At 33.8% G+C, this 18,660-nt stretch overlaps 1 protein-coding gene across 1 annotated transcript in view; it reads right to left on the reverse strand.

Annotated features, from left to right (window-relative positions):
• The window catches only part of LOC126893412 (ras-related protein Rab-38), a 103,385-nt gene extending 85,477 nt beyond the window's left edge, over positions 1–17,908 (reverse strand). Inside the window, exon 1 of the mRNA XM_050663561.1 lies at positions 17,617–17,908. Within this exon, the coding sequence (XP_050519518.1) occupies positions 17,617–17,853 (237 nt within the window). The 5' untranslated portion in view covers positions 17,854–17,908. The remainder of the gene's footprint in view (positions 1–17,616) is intronic.
• Between the last annotated feature and the right edge of the window lie 752 nt (positions 17,909–18,660).

An 18,660-nucleotide genomic window follows, 5' to 3' on the forward strand; every position in this document is an offset into this window, starting at 1 on the left:
AATACCATTTCATTACAATACTAAAATATAGTGTGTTCCATCTAAGAAAACTCAGAAAATACACATTCCGAGTTTCGACCCACCCTGTATACTAAAATTCAAAATTTAGCTATACTAATAATTGGTAACAATAGTAGACCATATTCAAAATCATTTGAACATATAAAGGGATTTTGATGTAAAACTACTACAATTCTACAGGGTGTGAATTTTGCTACGAAATTTTAATCTACCCTGTATAATATTACAACCTTATATTTTAAGAAATAAGAAATCGAGGAGAATCCAAAAACGTAAAAATATATAGGGTGTCCCATTTAAAAAAACGAAGTTACAATCAACTTCCGGTATAACCGGAAGTAGCAAAGAGACCAAAATATTTTCATTAAATAGTTCACACCTCAAAACCCCTATATTCCAATTTTCATAATTTTCTTTACTTTAGTTCTCGAGATATTTCTAATAGGCCCTTTATCTGCCTCACCCTATATACAGAGTGGGCCAAATAAAAGGAGCCACCCCGATATTTGGCAGTATTTATTAGATTTTAAGAAAATAAAAAAACAGGTCAATTTTTAATCTAAGGGGGACACATTTTTACGATACAAACATATGTCATTTGTCAACTCCCTCCCTTCCACTTCCCCCATCCCTTATTTTTAAATAGGGAATAGAGGTCGTGTGCTAGCTCATTTGAAAGGTTATTCAATTCTCTATTCAGTAATATCAACACTGACTTGAAAATGTATACAGGGTGTCCAAGAAAAATTATTTTGAATTAAATTAATTGAAACAAAAAGAAGAATGTATGTAATTTATTTAACTCAGAACACATTCTACTGCTGACAGAAAACAGAAAAAAATGTTTTTTGATAAATAGACACTGCTTTTTGCTTAATTTCAATGTTCAAACTTCCACCCATCTGCCTCTTGGTAGGTTGAATATTGAATTTAAGCAACAAACAGTGTTTATTTATCAAATAAACATTGTTTTCTGTTTTTTTTTTATCAGCAGTAGAATGTATTCTGAGTTAAATAAATTACATACATTCTTCTTTTTGTGTCAATTAATTTAATTTAAAATAATTGTTTTTGGACACCCTGTATAAATTTTTATGTTAATGTTGATATTACTGAATAGAGAATTGAATAACCTTTCAAATTAGCTAGCACACGACCCTTATTCCCTATTTAAAAATAAGGGGTGGGGGAAGTGGAAGGGAGGGAGTTGACAAATGACAGATGTTTGTACCGTAAAAATGTGTCCCCCTTAGATCAAAAATTGACCTGTTTTTTTATTTTCTTAAAATCTAATAAGTACTGCCAAATATCGGGGTGGCTCCTTTTATTTGGCCCACTCTGTATATTATAACAAACAGTAAATTCTAAATATTAATCAAATTCTAGAATACCAAACGCAAACCTTGAATCCTCAAATTAAATTAATAAAGTCGTATATATTAGAGCAATGTTCGATATTATATACATATACACAAATTATCAATAATTATTTTTATGATATGCATTAATAATCCAAGTAATCTATATAGACATTTTATTATTTATTGTCACAACTAAAATAACAAATTGATTATAAAACATTAAAAAAATATATTTTTTTTAAATACCGACTACAATATACAATGTGGAACAGTTAAGCAGATACATACCTATATTTATACAGGGTGTCCAGAAACTCTACCGACAAACGAAGACAGGAGATTCCTCAGATAATTTTAAGACAATTTAACCCAATTTACCTAGTCCGAAAATGCTTCCTAAGGGAGCTAGAGCTCTTTGAAGATGGCGTCATGTAATTAGTTTTTCTTAAATACCTCCAGAACGCTTCTAATTAGAAAAACGAAAATTGGTATACATATTTACTTTCCAGAAATGAATCGATTCCATCCATTGCGAATTTCTAGTACAGGTCATAGGCGTCCGTTTTGGGTAGGGCAAGGGTTATTTTATCGCCTAACTTTTTTGTCTTTAATTTTTAAGCATTTTTGACTCTGAATTATTAAATTGTGAGTTATTCTAGTACTAAAAGGTACTCTTAGTTTAAGTCGATAGGATACACCGTTTTCTAGAAAAAACGATTTGAAAATTTTTCGTTCCTTGAATTAAAAAAAAAAGTTTAAAAAAAAACTATTTAGAAAGATGAAAACTGGTATATTTATTTATGTTCCAGAGATTAATCGATTTCATTAATGGCGAATTTCAAGTACCGGTCATAGGCGTCCGTTTTGGGTAGGTCAACAGTTATTTTATAGCATAACTTTATTGTCTTTAATTTTTAAGTATTTTTGACATTAGATTATTCAATTATGAAATATTAGAGTACTAAAAGTAACTCTTGCTTTAAGTTAGTAAAATACATCTTTTTTTTTTAATTTTTTTTAACTTTTTTTTCAAATTCCCAAAACTAAAAACTTTCAAATCGATTTTTCTAGAAAACGGTGTATCCTACCGACTTAAAGTGAGAGTACCTTTTAGTACTAGAATACCTCACAATTTAATAATCCAGTATCAAAAATGCTTAAAAGTTGAAGACAAAAAAGTTATGCGATAAAATAACCGTTGCCCTACCCAAAACGGACGCCTATGGCCGGTACTAGAAATTCGCAATGGATGGAATCGATTCATTTCAAAAAAGTAAATAAGTATACAAATTTTCGTTTTTCTAAATAGAAGCGTTCTGGAGGTATTTAAGAAAAACTAATTACATGGCGCCATCTTCAAAGAGCTCTAGCTCCCTTAGGAAGCATTTTCGGACTAGGTGAATTGGGTTAAATTGTCTTAAAATTATCTGAGGAATCTCTTGTCTTCGTTTGTCGGTAGAGTTTCTGGACACCCTGTATATACAAAAATAAATTATTGATGTAACTAAAGAAATACTGTAACACGGTGATAATCATTTAATTCGTACTCCAAGGTTTACGTGATGCTGGTTTCAACTTTCCACGGATCAATAAAAGCTGGTTGACACGATACAGATACAAGCTGCATCCAAGTGTACTTAGTCCAACTCAACTTGGACGCTGCGCGCGCTACTTGGAAGCTACTTTGATCGTGTAAATTACTTATACCTGGACGTCAAATAAAATAACCATTGCAAAGATGGCGAAAGTGATTATGGAGGGTATTCAAGTGGTTGCTGACTGCTGATATGTTAATACATGAGATCCAGGAAAAAGAAATAAAAAAGAATAAAGGGAAAATTTGGACTCTTAATTGGATACGTGAGGCGTTTGGAGCTTCGTCTAATTTTCTAAGTGAAGTAGTAAAAATGAAGGTTAAGATAGGTACATTTAAAAACCATTTAAAAATAACTACCGAATAATTTGAACAACTATTGCAAATGGCCAATCCAAAAATTTAAAAAGTTGATACGAATATAAAAAAAAATGTATGAACATGTGCATAAATCATTAAATTATCATGTCGTAGTGTAACTCATGTAATGTAACGTCAAGTAACGGATATTTGAACATACATAACAATACCTAAAGTATAAATAGACCAGGGCATTTAGCACTAAAAACACCCGAATAAATAGATTTTTAAATAAAGCACCTAGAGTCTAGAGTCTAGAGACTTGCAGTTTTTGCATTATGTTCAAGATAACGTCAGAAAAAAAGTCTACTATTCAGAAATAGGTGGAAATGCATAATTGCACTGTAAAGTGCATAAAATGCATCCAAAATTGCATAAATATAAAAATAAAGTCAAAATCAGTATACTAAGGAACAAAATTTATTATTTGGGGGATTTTTGGGGTCACTGAATACGATTACGCTATCAGAACTGACCCCCGGATCACCCGGTGCCCAAGGTCACGGCAAGAAACGTCATCTTCTGGAGTTTCGATGGTTTTCGGCATTACTCACGGGATGCAAACGGATTACTCTTGGGTTTTAGGGGTCGCTAAATACGAATATGCCATCAGAATTGACCTCCGGAGTACCTGGTACCCAGGGTTGCTACTAAGGCACGTCATCTTCTGGAGTTTCGATGGATTTCGGCACTAAATTGATGCAACTTGACTATTCGTGGGGTTTTTGAGGTGGTTAAACACGAATATGCCATCAGAACAGACATCTGGATCACCTGGTGCAAAAGGTCAATGCAAGGGACGTCATCTTCTGGAGTTTCGAAGGCTTTCGGTATCAAATTGATGCAAACGGATTACTCATGGGTTTTGGGGTTGCTGAATACGAATACACCATCAGAACAGACACCAGACCACCTGGTGGCTAAGGCATATCATCTTATAGAATTTTGAGAAATTTCAGTGCTAAATTGATGCAAACAAATTGCTCATAGGTTTTTGGGTTTGCTGAACACGAATATCAAATCAGAACCGACCCCTGAGTTCCTAGTGGCCAGATTAGCTGCTATGCACGTCATGTTTTAGAATTTTGAGGCATTCCGACACTAAATTGGTACACACCGAGTACTCGGAGTTTTCTGAGTTGCCGTTCAAAGAAAACGTTCAAATTGGTAACATTTTCTTTTGCTATGCTACTTAAATAACTGTTTGTTAAAATAACTATGTTGTGCTATACAATTTTTTTAATTGTTTATAAATATAAACTCAATTTATATTTGACAGTGTTTCTACTTCATTTATGTCAAGATCGATTTACTATATTTTATTTTGATAGGGTGATCCTTCGTGGTCACTAGATACTCCAAAGTCTTTTATCTAAGTCATATTCGTATTCAGCAACTCCAAAAACATAAGAGTAACCCGTTTGCATCAATTTAGTACCGAAAACTCTAGAAACTCCAGAAGATGACGTGCTTTAGGTACCAGCTACACGGGTGTCTGTTCTGATGGGGTATTCGTATTCAGCAACCCTAAAAACGTATGAGTAATCAAATTTGCCCAAAGACACTCGAAACTCCAGAAGATGACGCCCCTTGTAGTGACCCTTTTCACCAGGTGCACCAGGGGTAGGTTCTGATGGCATATTCTTGTTTAGCGACCCCAAAAACCCGTAAGTAATCCGTTTGTATCAATTAAATACCGAAAGCACTCGAAACTCCAGAAGATGACGTCCCTTGCAGTGATCTTGGGTACCAAGTAATCCGGTGGTCTACTCTGATACACTGCATATTCGTGTTTGGCGACCTCAAAAACCCCCAAGTAATCCGTTTGCACCAATTTAATACCGAAAGCCCTAAGATGACGTCCCTTGCAGGGACCTTAAGCAGCAGGTGATCCAGAAGTCTGTTCTGATGGCATATTCGTATTTAACCACCTCAAAAACCCCCGAAAAGTCCAGTTACATCAATTTAATGCCGAAATCCCACGAAATTCTAGAAGATCACGTGCCCTAGTAGCGACCCTGGGCACCAGTTACTCCGGAGGTCAATTCTGATGGCATATTAGTACTTAGTGACCCCTAAAACTCGTGAGAAATTCGTTTGCATCGATTTAATGCCGAAAACCATCGAAACTCCAGAAGATGACGTCTTTTGCACTGACCTTGGGCTGATCCGGGGATCAGTTCTGATGGAGTAATCGTATTCAGTGACTCCAAAAACCCCCCAAATAATAAATTTTGTTCCTTAGTATACTGATTTTGACTTTATTTTTATATTTATGCAATTTTGGATGTATTTTATGCACTTTACAATGCAGTTATGCATTTACACCCATTTTTGAATAGTAGATTTTTTCCTGACGTCATCCTGAACATAATGCAAAAAACTGCAAGTCTCTAGGTGCTGTATTTAACTATATATATTCTTCTATTTGTACTTATATCCCGTTTTATATTTTCCGACTGCCACACCATTGTAACTATACTTTGACGCTACTTGGAAAAAAGTTGGCCACCGTCCTAGTCGACTTGGATAGAACCCATGAGAACATGTTGATAGAAATATACTTGGACGAGGGTGGTGACTTGGTGACACGATCAAAGGAGCTTCCAAGCGTTGCGCGCGCAGCGTCCAACTAGACTAGGGTGGACTTGGATGAAGAACACTTGGATCGTGTCAACCCGCCTTAAAATAAACGGTCTACTAAAAAAGTCAGAGGTGTAACCAGGATCATCCTATGATCCTAAGGGGGGGAGGGATTACAACTACTTGATTGTCTCTAGGGGGTATGGAATAGTAATGTTGTTAAGCGTATAGAGCTCAAAGTACATCCAATTGGGTGGGGTTATAACCCCCAAAACACCAAAACCCCCTCTGGTTAAAAAAGTTCTATGTCTATAGTTGTTTTCACGTCAGTGTAGAGTGATCGTTTTCCTGAAATAACTCTAACCATGCTCGTAAGAATTTGTTAAACTGTTTTGATTTAATAATATACATACATACATTGATGTGTATAATCAGGGCCGGATTTAAGGGGGACAGGCTGGGCAGCTGCCCGGGGCCCCCACATTTCGGGGGCCCCAACAAAGCAAAACATAAGAGGTTCATTTAAACAGATATTGACAGGAGATATAGGAACTCGACATCGACAATGAATCTCAAGTATAAAATGAAGGAGAATAGGTGAATATAATAAATTGTTCACGGTTATGTTTTTCACCTTCCACCGAGTGAGTGTATTGCTTCGTTTGTAAATTCTTATCTAGTGTTCGTACACATTTTAGCCACAGAGAAATGATTGGAAACATGCAGATAGTAGGCTGATGGATCACGAAGTGTCTAAAGCACACGAAAGAATTGGGCGTATTGTATTGATACTGAAATAGCAAAACAGGCAGAAGCAATGAAGAATTATTGGAAAATACTCAAAGACTAATTTTAGTGTTATAAAGTTTATTTATGAACGAGATTTAGCATTTCGCAGCGAAAATGAGTTGTCGAGTTCATCACTACAAAATGAAAATTATTTGGGAATACTCCAGTTATTAGCTGAATATGATCAATTTTTGAAGCACCATATTAATAAATATTCAAATCCTGGAAGCGGACATGTCAACTATCGTTCATCAACCATATGTGAGGAAATTGTACATCCGATGGGTCAAAACGTAGATATTAAATGAAATAGTTTCAAGGAATAATAAGTCAAGATATTATTCAGTTCATACCAATCAATTAACTGTGATATTTCGTTACATAGAAGGTTTCACTCCTCTTGAAAGGTTTACCATATTTTTGCCAAATCGCGGTCATAAAGCAGAAGATATATTTAATTCTCTAATGACATTTTTGTAAGAACATGATATCGATTTGAAAAACTGTAGGAGACCGTCCTACGTTAATGCGTCAGTTATCAGTGGAAAATACAATGGTGTTCAAGCTAAAATTATAGAACAAAAAGGTACATATCCATACGTGGGTGCTCCGTGCTTGGAGTAGCTGCTCAAATGGATACGGCATGCGCTCCCCTACATATAACCCTCAAACCGGTTGAATAAAAGAGGGTGAGCCGTGGGGCGAGCACCAACGTATCCACTATGTGAAGCTTCTACACCGAGCACGGAGCACCTACGTATGGATACGTAACTTAATATCTTGGAGTTGTGGATTCCTTGTGTCGCCCACTCTCTAAATTTAGTTTCAAAAGCTGCAACTGCAACTTAGAAGAACTAACTATATGTATTTTTCACGTCTTCTACATATATCTATAGGTATACAGCTTGTTAACAGAATGTTTAAAAGCTGCGTCTTTAAGCAACAGCAACGCAGACCGTGGCAAAAATATTATTGTTACTAAAAGAACAAATACTACTAGATGATCATGGAGGTGATGCCGCAAAAGAACTAGTTAAAGTTCGGAAAGACTATGAGCAACAATTTAATACTCGTAGCATTGCAAATGGTTTGTACCTATAATCGAATGTGTTTACTGGAAACAGAGATAATATTAGGGAGAACAAACAGCATAAGTCGTATTCTTCAAGATCCAAATATTGACCTTAATTCAGGAGTGGCAGCACTTAAATACTTCACTTAAATAAATTATACAGTCAAGACGTGACAATTTCGAAAGATATGAGAACATCAGAGAAGTTTAGAACTCAAAATTTTATCGCTATAATAGATCACTTCATTACCTATTTATGTCAGAGGCTGTCTACTCATTCCAGTTTTGGATTTTTACATCATTTTGGAAAATTGGAAAATTTAACTCTCAATGAAATTGAAGCTCACTCACTAAAGCTTGCCAACATTTATAGCAATCATTTAGATGAAAACTTGTGTGTCCATCTGGTACAGTTTGTAAGATTCTTCAATTCATTTAAAGAGGGAATCAGTTCATCAAATATAAGCAAAGAACTTCAAATGTACCAACTGCTAAAAGAAAAGAATATGAATGATGCTTTTCCAAATGTTGAGGTGACACTTTGTTTATATTTAGTTCTGATACTAACTAACTGCAGTGGATAGAGATCATTCTCAAAATTTAAGTTAATTAAAAATCGACTTCGGTCTACGATAGGCCAAGAGTGTTTGAATCATCTGTCTATAATGAGCATTGACCACGATGTCTTAATGCAACTAGATATGTCCCACATAATCAAGAAAATTTCAATTAAAATATCTCGAAAAGTTCCCGGACTTTAACCATACATCTTACTATTATTTTTAATATTTTACTGTAGCCAGGTACAGCTCTTGTATTTTTTATTATTTAAAAATATATTTATAAAAGTAGATCAACATTTTTTTTAATGGTAGGAGGTAGGGCCCCCACTCCAATTCTGCCCAGGGGCCCCCACTGCCTTAAATCCGGCTCTGTGTATAATGTTATATGTAAAAACGAAAGTAAGAACAAGATTAGCGTCCCAAAAAATTTACAAGACAACATTATACCGCGTGGTGTATACAGTGTGTCAATTTGAAAAGTTGCCACCCCATATAATTTGGTCCCTATAAAAAAATCTAAAAATATGGAAAAACACGTCAAATTTATTTGTGAGGGGGACATTTTGTAGACCAGTTTTCAACGAAATTACATCAACCCTCTAGCGGTGGCGGACACAACGCCCAAAATCTTTAATGGAAAGGGGGGTTGAGTGATACCTTATTTTGAAGGTCATTCAATTACTTTTTCAAAAATACCACTTACCTTATATTTCTTTTTAGTACTTTTGGAAAAATCTTGGACTCAATGCTCTAAAAAATTTTGGAGTTCTGAACTCAATACTGCCCGCACATCAAAGAAACATGAAACGTAAATCACGTTTCATGGAAATAAAACACTGCTAAACAAATAGACGTCCGGCCATTTATGAAACTTTCCAAAAATAAAAATATGTTATGAGCATGAATCACACTCGTTTCATTGGTAGGCGGACTTCAAGATTTGTTTAGCCTTGTTTAATTTTCATGAAACGTGTTTTACGTTTCATGTTTCATGTTTTTCGTTTCATGTTTCGTTGGTGTGCGGCTTGCCTAACGGTTTTACTTGATTTTTACAAAAATACTTCAAAAAAATACTCTAAATACTCCAATACCCAAAAAAAAATTCAATTTGGAGTTCAATACTCCAAAAAAAGTTTTAGAGTTCTGAACTCGATACTTAATATCTGTACGGTTTCACCTGATTTTTCCAAAAGTACTGAAAAGAAATATAATGTATGCGGTATTTTCGAAAAGGTAATCGAACGATCTTTAAAATGAGGTATCACTCAACCCCCCTTTCCATTAAAGATTTTGGGGGTTGTGTCCGACCCCGCTAGAGGGTTAATGTAATTTAGTTGAAAACTGCTGTACAAAACGTCTCCCTCACAAATAATTTGACGTGTTTTTGTATATTTTTAGATTTTCTATAGGGACCAAATTATAGGAGGTGGCAACTTTTTAACTTGACACCCTGCCCTATATAAGTTCTGCGGGGTAATGAGACAGAGCAGAAATTTCAAAAGGCTACACAAATTGCGCTAACACAGACAGAGGATTTATAACAATATAGACTCTGCGTGGACAAATATAAAATTAACTTTGACAAGCGTATCAGATGAAATACTAGGATACAAAAAGCGAATAACAAAAAATGCTTCGAGAACGATTGACTAAAATCCATAAAAGAAAGAAATATGGCTAGAAGGAAGATGCTACAAAATCCCTCGGACAACAACAGAAGAAGGAGTATCAGGAATAAATAATCAGAGATGTAGAAGAAAATCGGAACAACAACCGAGTCAGAAAATTCTTTAAAGGAGTTTCAGAGATCAAGGCCGGGTAGCATCTAAACATTCCGTATATGTATTTGGAACCTAGGAGTTTTCTATTGGTTCGTTGCAGCACGCGGTAATATTTTAACCAATAGGCGGCGAGGTTCCAAACGCATATACGGAATGTTATTCGGTCCCAAATTCATATACGGAATGTTAAATATTCGTACACCGAAAAAGATAAGTTTTTATTGGGGTCTGTTAAAAGGGAATTGATTTTAAAATACTTGTTATTGTATTATTAAATAAAAATAAAACAATTATAGTATTTGGAATGATATTTGGTGCGAAATTCATATACGGTGTGTTAAATATTCGTAGAACAAAAAGACGATTTTTATTAAAGCCAGTTAAAATGAGACTGGTTTTTAATAGTATATTATTTAACTAGCAATTAATAATGGTCGTTATGAAGCGAGTATAAGGGATACGAAACGAGCCGCCTAGCGGCGAGTTTCGTATAGAGTACGAGATTCAGATTGAGAATTAAATGCAAGTTGTATGCACGATTTTTTCTATGATCATTCACAAAAAAATATATTAAAATTTATTAATTTTGTAACGCAAACAAATTAAGTAGTTTGTCAGTCTGACAGTTTGTTTACATATTGAGAACTGTCAAAGCGTATGTATTTGACTCGCCATTAGTTACTGCGCGTGTGCCACCTTTATCGCGAATGACATATCGCGATTATATTGGTTAAAAATCTGTGTCTTAATGAAAATCTCTATCATAATGAAGTTCATTATAATACAGGTAGTGACATCATAATTGATATATTATAGTATGAGAGTAGAAAAATTATTGGTAATGTATTATTAAAGATCCACAAGGAAAAAGTTTTCCTGTAGTTGGCTGTATACCATATAATACAAAAAACGAATAGTCCTTTATAAAAGTTATATGTTTAAAATCCCTAAAAAGGGCTACATCACAGAACCAGTGCTTTCCTAAAATGAATATAACCTGATAAAATGATGCAAAGATGTTAAAATTTTGACTACGGTTAAAAAAAGTTGTAGGTTATACTCACGTGACCTTACCATGCTAACCACCGAAATATAATATTGCAAATTTTATTTACATATATTACATAATTACAAATATTTTCGTGGTTAGCATGTAAGATGACGTGAGTATAACCTACAACCTTTTTTGACTTTAGTCAAAATTTTAAAGCCTTTGCACCATTTTATAAGGTTATATTCATTTTCGGAAAGCACTGAGAATGATTGGTCAAACAATTGAAAACTAGTTCTGTGATGTAGCCCTTTTCAGGGATTTTAAATATAGACCTTTTATAAAGGCCTTTATTCGTTTTTTTTTTTGTATTATATGGTATACAGCCAACTACAGGAAAACCTTATTCCTTGTGGATCTTTAATAATACATTAACAACAATTTTTCTATTCTCATACTATAATATATCAATTATGATGTCACTTCCTGTATCATTATGAACTAGAAAAAATCGTGTATACAACTTGCATTTAATTATCATTATGACACTCGTACTCTATACGAAACTCGCTTCATAATGACCATCATTAAATGCTCGTTGCATAATATACTATTAAAAACCAGTCTCATTTTAACTGGCTTTAATAAAAATCGTCTTTTTGTTCTACGAATATTTAACATACCGTATATGAATTTCGCACCAAATAACATTCCAAATACTATAATTGTTTTATTTTTATTTAATAATACAGTAACAAATATTTTAAAATCAATCCTCTTTTAACAGACTCTAATAAAAACTTATCTTTTTCGGTGTACGAATATTTAACATTCCGTATATGAATTTGGGACCGAATAACATTCCGTATATGCGTTTGGAACCTCGCCGCCTATTGGTTAAAATATTACCGCGTGCTGCAACGAACCAATAGAAAACTCCTAGGTTCCAAATACATATACGGAATGTTTGGATGCGGCCGGCAAACAAGCAAGAATAGGAAACTTCCTTCAAAACGCCAGGGGACAGCTTACTACTGATGACAAGAAAATACTAAAAACCTGGAAGATATACAAAGATACAACTATATAAGACAAGCATACGACCTGTAGTGATGTATGGTAGCGAAACGTGGACGATAACAAAGGCAAACGAAGAGCGATTACGTGTTTGGGAAGGAAAATCCCAAGGAAGATCTTTGGGTATATTGTCATTATTGCTACTTACTGAATTTAAATATATGTAAGTACAAGGCCTTAGTCTCATAAGAAAAAAAGTAATTTTAAAAGAATGGCAACAAAAATAATGAAATCATATAGATATATAAATTATTAAAACAAAAAGCAAAGTTTGTGCGAATAAAATAGTTTATACAGAATACTTGTGGTGACCTAATTACTGTACGTCAGCTTTTAATATATATAGTGAAAATATGAATAATAGTTTGCCAATAAGAATCGCAGATTGCCACAGTAAAAGGTTTGAAAACGTACTATAAGGTTTCAAAACCAGCCGCTATAGGTGCGTTGACACTATTTTCTGTGGCTTCTGATGTAACCGGATCTTACAGTGAAGTGAAACGAGACCCTTGAATATCTTTTACTAGCTCAAGTAATATATATAATTGTGAATTAATTATGAACTACTTAAAAAATAGCCACTTCATGTTTTCTAATTCAGAACAGTGTACTGAATCTGAATATATTATGCTCTCTTTAAGATATAATAAGGATATAACTATGGAAACTTGTGTTATGAAGATAGTCAGACATATCAAGGGAAAAATAATATCTTGAATATATTTTTCAAGTCATTCAGGTATATATGACCACAACAGATGGTCCAGATGAAGACATGGACGACATTTAGAACCAGATAGAAAACATCTTGAAGAAAATCCCATAAAAGGACCCATACGGAGCCATAAGGAATACTAAGCTCCGATTGATCAATACCCTTATTCAGAGACGTGCGGTACATCTTTTCAATATGATGCAAGTCTTCGGAATGCCGCCCCTTACTTAAGGGGGTAGGCGCAAAATTTCGCCTCCAGTGCTTTTTAAATGTATTCATTTTTTCGAATTATAAGAACACTAATAAATATTTTTGAAAATTTTAAACACAGATTGAAAGATTAAGGTATTACCGAGGGCTGAAAGTTCCTGAAAACTTCTATAATGTTTATTTTAATAAGTTACAGTGATGAAAAAAAAGTGAAAATTTAGTGTGATTTTTATTTTCAAATATGTATCTCATTTAAAAAAAACTTTTTGTTTATTCCAAGGTACCTTCGGCCTTCGGCCCTCGGTAATAATGTAATTTTTCATTCTGCGTTTAAATTTTTCAAAAATATTTTTAGTTTTTTCAGAATTCAAAAAAAATTAATGCATTCAAAAAGCATTGGAGCCGAAATGTTGCGACTACGCCATTAAATATTATTAAAACTTAACTTTTATTTTTACTAAATGAAACTACACAAAATGAACGAAACCTTATTTTAAAAAATAAAAACAAAGCATACTTTAAATTAAATGAAATATATTTATGTATTAACCTTAAGGGGATGGGTACGTATTTTCGGCTGCAATGCTATTCAAATGGGGATTCATTTTTTTCGAATCCTGAGAAAACTAATAAGTATTTTTGAAAAATTTAAACGCGGAATGAAAAATTACGTCATTAGCGAGGGCCGAAAGTCCCTGAGAACTTCTATAATGTTTATTTTAATAAGTTACAGGGGTGAAAAACTAAGAGAAAACTTAGTGTGATTTTTAATTTCAAATATCTCATTCAAAATAAACTTTTTATTTATTTTAAGGGACTTTCAGTCCTCGGTAATAATTTAGTCTTTCATTCTGCGTTTAAATTTTTCAAAGATATTTATTGGTTTTTTCAGGATTCGACAAAAATGAACACAATGTCCGTGGTAATATTTTCCAAATCTATCTTTGTCTTACAACGCACTCAGTCGAATAGAATATTGTCAGTCACACAATCAGTGACAATTTTAAATATTTGACATGGCATCGGGAATATTTTGAGTTGTCGATTAAATAATATTGATATATAGTGTATTTGATAAATAATTGATTTAAGACGTGAACCTAATAAAAGGTTATTTATTGTGTATTATTTGTGGAAGATCCAAGCAGAGAATACATCAGGATAATATATTCTGTGATCCAAGTATTTTGTTGTTAACGATGTTCAAAAATTGTAAGCGTTCCATAGTAACAATATATTATTAAAAAATCACTTTAGCACTTTTCCTCTTTTCTCGATTGAGTATCTATTAGTTTTTATTACAATCACTGAATACATAATTAGTGAAAAAATTATCACATTTATTAACTGAATTAATAATTTGCAATTATACAAATAACAGTTATCCAAGGACCGGAATGGGACGTTTCATCGCCGCCGTTTCGATGCCGCCGGTTCATCGCCAGTCCATTTCATCGCCGGCCGTTTCATCGCCGGCCGTTTCATCGCCAGTTAGTCAGTTGATCTTGTATTATGGGAGATGACCCGACACGACGTTAAATTCAGTTCAAAACTTATGACAAATAAATAGATAAAAATATTATTATATTAATTTACTGTTCTATTTCTACTTCCCCTAAATTTGATACTAAACTGTATTAAATTTGTAGTGTTAAATTATATTTTATATTATTAAAGTTTAAAAGTCTATTAAAAGATTAAGTATGGCAACGGGAATGGTCATATCTCGCATTTCCTAGAATTCCTAATTAATTATAAAAATAAATAATAAATGTAACCGTCGAAAATTGGTCGAAAATTCGGAAATATATCAGTTAGCGATTAACTGACTGGCGATGAACCGGCGGCATCGAAACGGCCGGCGATGAATCGGCCGGCGATGAACTGGCGGCATCGAAACGGCGGCGATGAACTGGCGACGATGAAACGTCCTAGACCCCCAAGGACATTCAAAAGCCAGCTCTTTAAGTTAATGATGACATTTTCAAGTAGAATGACATTCTAGTAATGTTTACATATCCATACCAGTGTGAATTTTACTACACGTAATTTGCCATGTAAAGACAGACAAGTAGGGATAGCCGTAAAATATTTGCGAATTATGTATCGATAGCCTTAAATAACATTTACAAAAATTACAATTTTACTCTTCTGACTTTAATTTTACCAAATTCGTCAATCAGATTGGTGTAGTCTAAAGTAGCAGCTAGTGAGTAGACTCTATTGAAATGAGTGCTAAATTTTTTTACTTGTGTTTGTCTTTGGAGCTTCGTAAATAGTTTTTAATAATTTTTAATTTTGAAAAACTTCTTTCCCCATTAGCTACCGAGACAGAGAGTGTTAATAAAATTCTTAGTGATATAACTACATTTAGGTATGAAGAAATTAGGTTATTTTGGCACAAATAGTTCAAAACCCTTAAAGATTTCATGGAGTTTGTATCATTTGGGATATATCACGAAATACTTCTAAAAAATATATCCGCCTATTTAGCCTCTATATCCGATTCTTTATCTTTTTCTATTGAAAGTATGAAGATTTATACAATATTTTTCTAGTGTTCTATTCCCTCAATTTAAAACTTTCATATAAAAATTTAAAATTTTTAGAGTTTCTAGAAGCGAAAATCGATCAATCAAAACATTAATGACAATGTCTAAAATATAGATGAAAAATATATTTATTTATTTTCCATTATTAAGAGCTCATCCACAGACTTTTCGTAATCAACTTATATTAAGATATCAACTTATACCTATCAATATTTTCTGCAATTTCATTTGCAGTAATTTTCATTTGGTCGTAGCCAGATTGTCTGTAACTTTTTATTTTTTTGGTTAGACAAAACATTGCTGTAAAAACATAAATTCATAAATCGTATACCTCAATGTCGGAATAACAAAGAACTTATAGAAAAAGATAAGCGTTGCATGCATATAATAATTATACCTTCGGCTGACACTTGGTCCTATATATTTTTTTAATTATTAAATGGTTCAATTTGCATATTGATTTTACTGATTATGCCGCTCCCTTGTGATGCCGCCTGATGCGACTGCCTCACCGCATCTTAGCACGGCACGGCCCTGCCGTTATTTTTCCCATTGCTACATACGCAGCTGAAACATGGACACTCAAAAAAATCTATAGAAGTAAGATCGAAGCCTTCGACATGTGGGTCTACAGAAGAATTCTTCGCGTGTGTCCTGGACAGAACACAGAACCAATCTGTCAATTCTGAAAGAGCTGCATATAAAAGAACAAGAAGAAAGAAGAAGAAAAAGCAATTAAAAGTTAAAAACTATTAATCAGTAAACCGATCGTACCTAAATTACTTCGGCGATAGAAGATCGGGAACAATGGAACTATTGGTAGTGGAAGGAAAGGTAGAAGGTCGAAGACCAAGAAGAAGAGCTCCAATACGATGGGTAGACCAAATGAAGACTTTGGTGGGAAAATTCCTACATGAAGGGGTCCATCTGGCACAGGATCGCGGCCAATCGAGACAGCAAGCTAACAATATTTAGAGTGTCACCTCTCAGAATGAGCCCTTGTCCTAAGATGACTATTTGGTACATGAACGCTAAGTCATGACAAGAACAAATAATGACAATGGAACCAGACTTGTAAATTTTACATCTTTTAATAATATCAGGACGATACGGACGAAGATGTGGGAGAGATTGGAGTGAGGGTATGGGGAATGTAGGTATGCAATAATGAAGAATGGAAGGATGTTTTAAGGCAGGTCAAAACTCACGAAGGGCTGTAACGCCCTTAGTGATTAGGTATCCGATAATACTGAAACAAAATGGATCAAAGTAGCACAGTATAACTAGCAGTGTATTTTCTATTAAAATCCTAACTTAATGTAAAAGATAAACTACATAGGACAGAAGAGATTAACTTGGTACGGACATGTCACGAGAGCAGACCAAAAACGTTGAATAAACAGAATAATAGAGTGGAGCCCGATAGGAAGAAGGAATAGAGGCAGACCCCGAAGATTTTTCAGAGATGAAGTTAGCGAAGCAATGGAAAGAAGAAATCTGCAAGAAGGGGACTGACAAAACAGAAAGAACTGTACAGAACGGTTGAATGAAGGAATACAATGAAAACTGTGGAAATCCTTAGTATATATACGTAGAGATGTAAGAGATGTAAACGACGCTATTTAAAGTGTCATGAAAATCTGTTTAGAATGGAGTATTGTTACACAAATAATATAGCAACTTCTGTAAACCGTTATCATATCGGTTAAATTAAACAGTCAAATCTTTTAAGGGCAAAACAACTACTGTTTACAAAACAATTAGATAATAAATAAACTTTTTACATTACTTTATTCTTATAGTTTACTACGCTATGATTAAAAATAGAGATATGAAGTAATGGCGACTAGCAGCCATTGCAGTCAGTATATGCAACATAATATCTAAGGTCACCAATAATTATCAATATTTATTTATGTAAAGCAATATTAGAGATAAAAACTGTACCATTTTTGTTGTCTTCTGTTTAAACTTAGACCATACGACATTGTTGTTGTGATTACCACATTGATTAGACTCATTCGAAGACGTTAATACACGAGACCCACTGCCACTATCATCACAAAAGACACTGTGGTTCTTTTCGATTGGAGAACGATACCGTTCTCTCCTCTTAGTTCTTTCTCTCCTGCTTCTTCTGCTATTCTTCGGTGTACTTGTTCTGCTGCTATCCACAGTGAGCATGTTTAAGCTTCGCTCTCTTCAACGCACAGGTTAATAATGATTGCTCCAAACACTCTCACTTGTGGTACTGTATTTTATATTATTTTGATAAGGGACATTGCAAATAAGGTTCGCTGAACCTTTTATCGTTTGTGATACTTGAATGTTCATCGGAAAACTAAAAACTTTTGTACTTTCTTATAGCATTCTAACAACAGTTGGTCATGTGCGGTTTTTAAATGCGTCTTTATACAAATACTAATTTGTTACTGTCAAGAAACTATATTTATGTACATACTGATAATCTATGGAATATAACTAATGGTATTTTTTCGATACAAAAATCATTTGTCAATGCAATTTAACTCTATGTAGGTTTAATATATAAAGCTATACTAAATTTACAATCACGATGCAGTAGAAATAAACAAACCAAGACACGTTAAATGCTACTAGGAGCACTCCAGAATCATAATTTACAATGTATAAACTTTGGAAATCATGATTTGGGACTTACAATGTATATACATTGTAAATTATGATTCGGGAGTGCTCCTAGTAGCATTTAACGTGTATTGGTTTTGTTTATTTCTACTGCACCTTGATTGTAAATTTATTATAGTATATATATACAGGGTGTCCCAGACTAATTTGTCCAGGCTATATCTCTTAAACTAATGAGATTTTCGAATGGGACAAAAACTGATCAATTTAATTTGTAATACACTTTATTATGGCGTAGAAAAAATCATCCCCTAAATTTTCATCCCTTAGTTACAACCGCTAACTTTAATTTTTTTAATAGCAGCCTGTACATTTTTTATAGTT

Source organism: Diabrotica virgifera, chromosome 10 (genome assembly GCF_917563875.1).
Source record: "Diabrotica virgifera virgifera chromosome 10, PGI_DIABVI_V3a".
Taxonomy (NCBI): Eukaryota; Metazoa; Arthropoda; class Insecta; order Coleoptera; family Chrysomelidae; genus Diabrotica; species Diabrotica virgifera.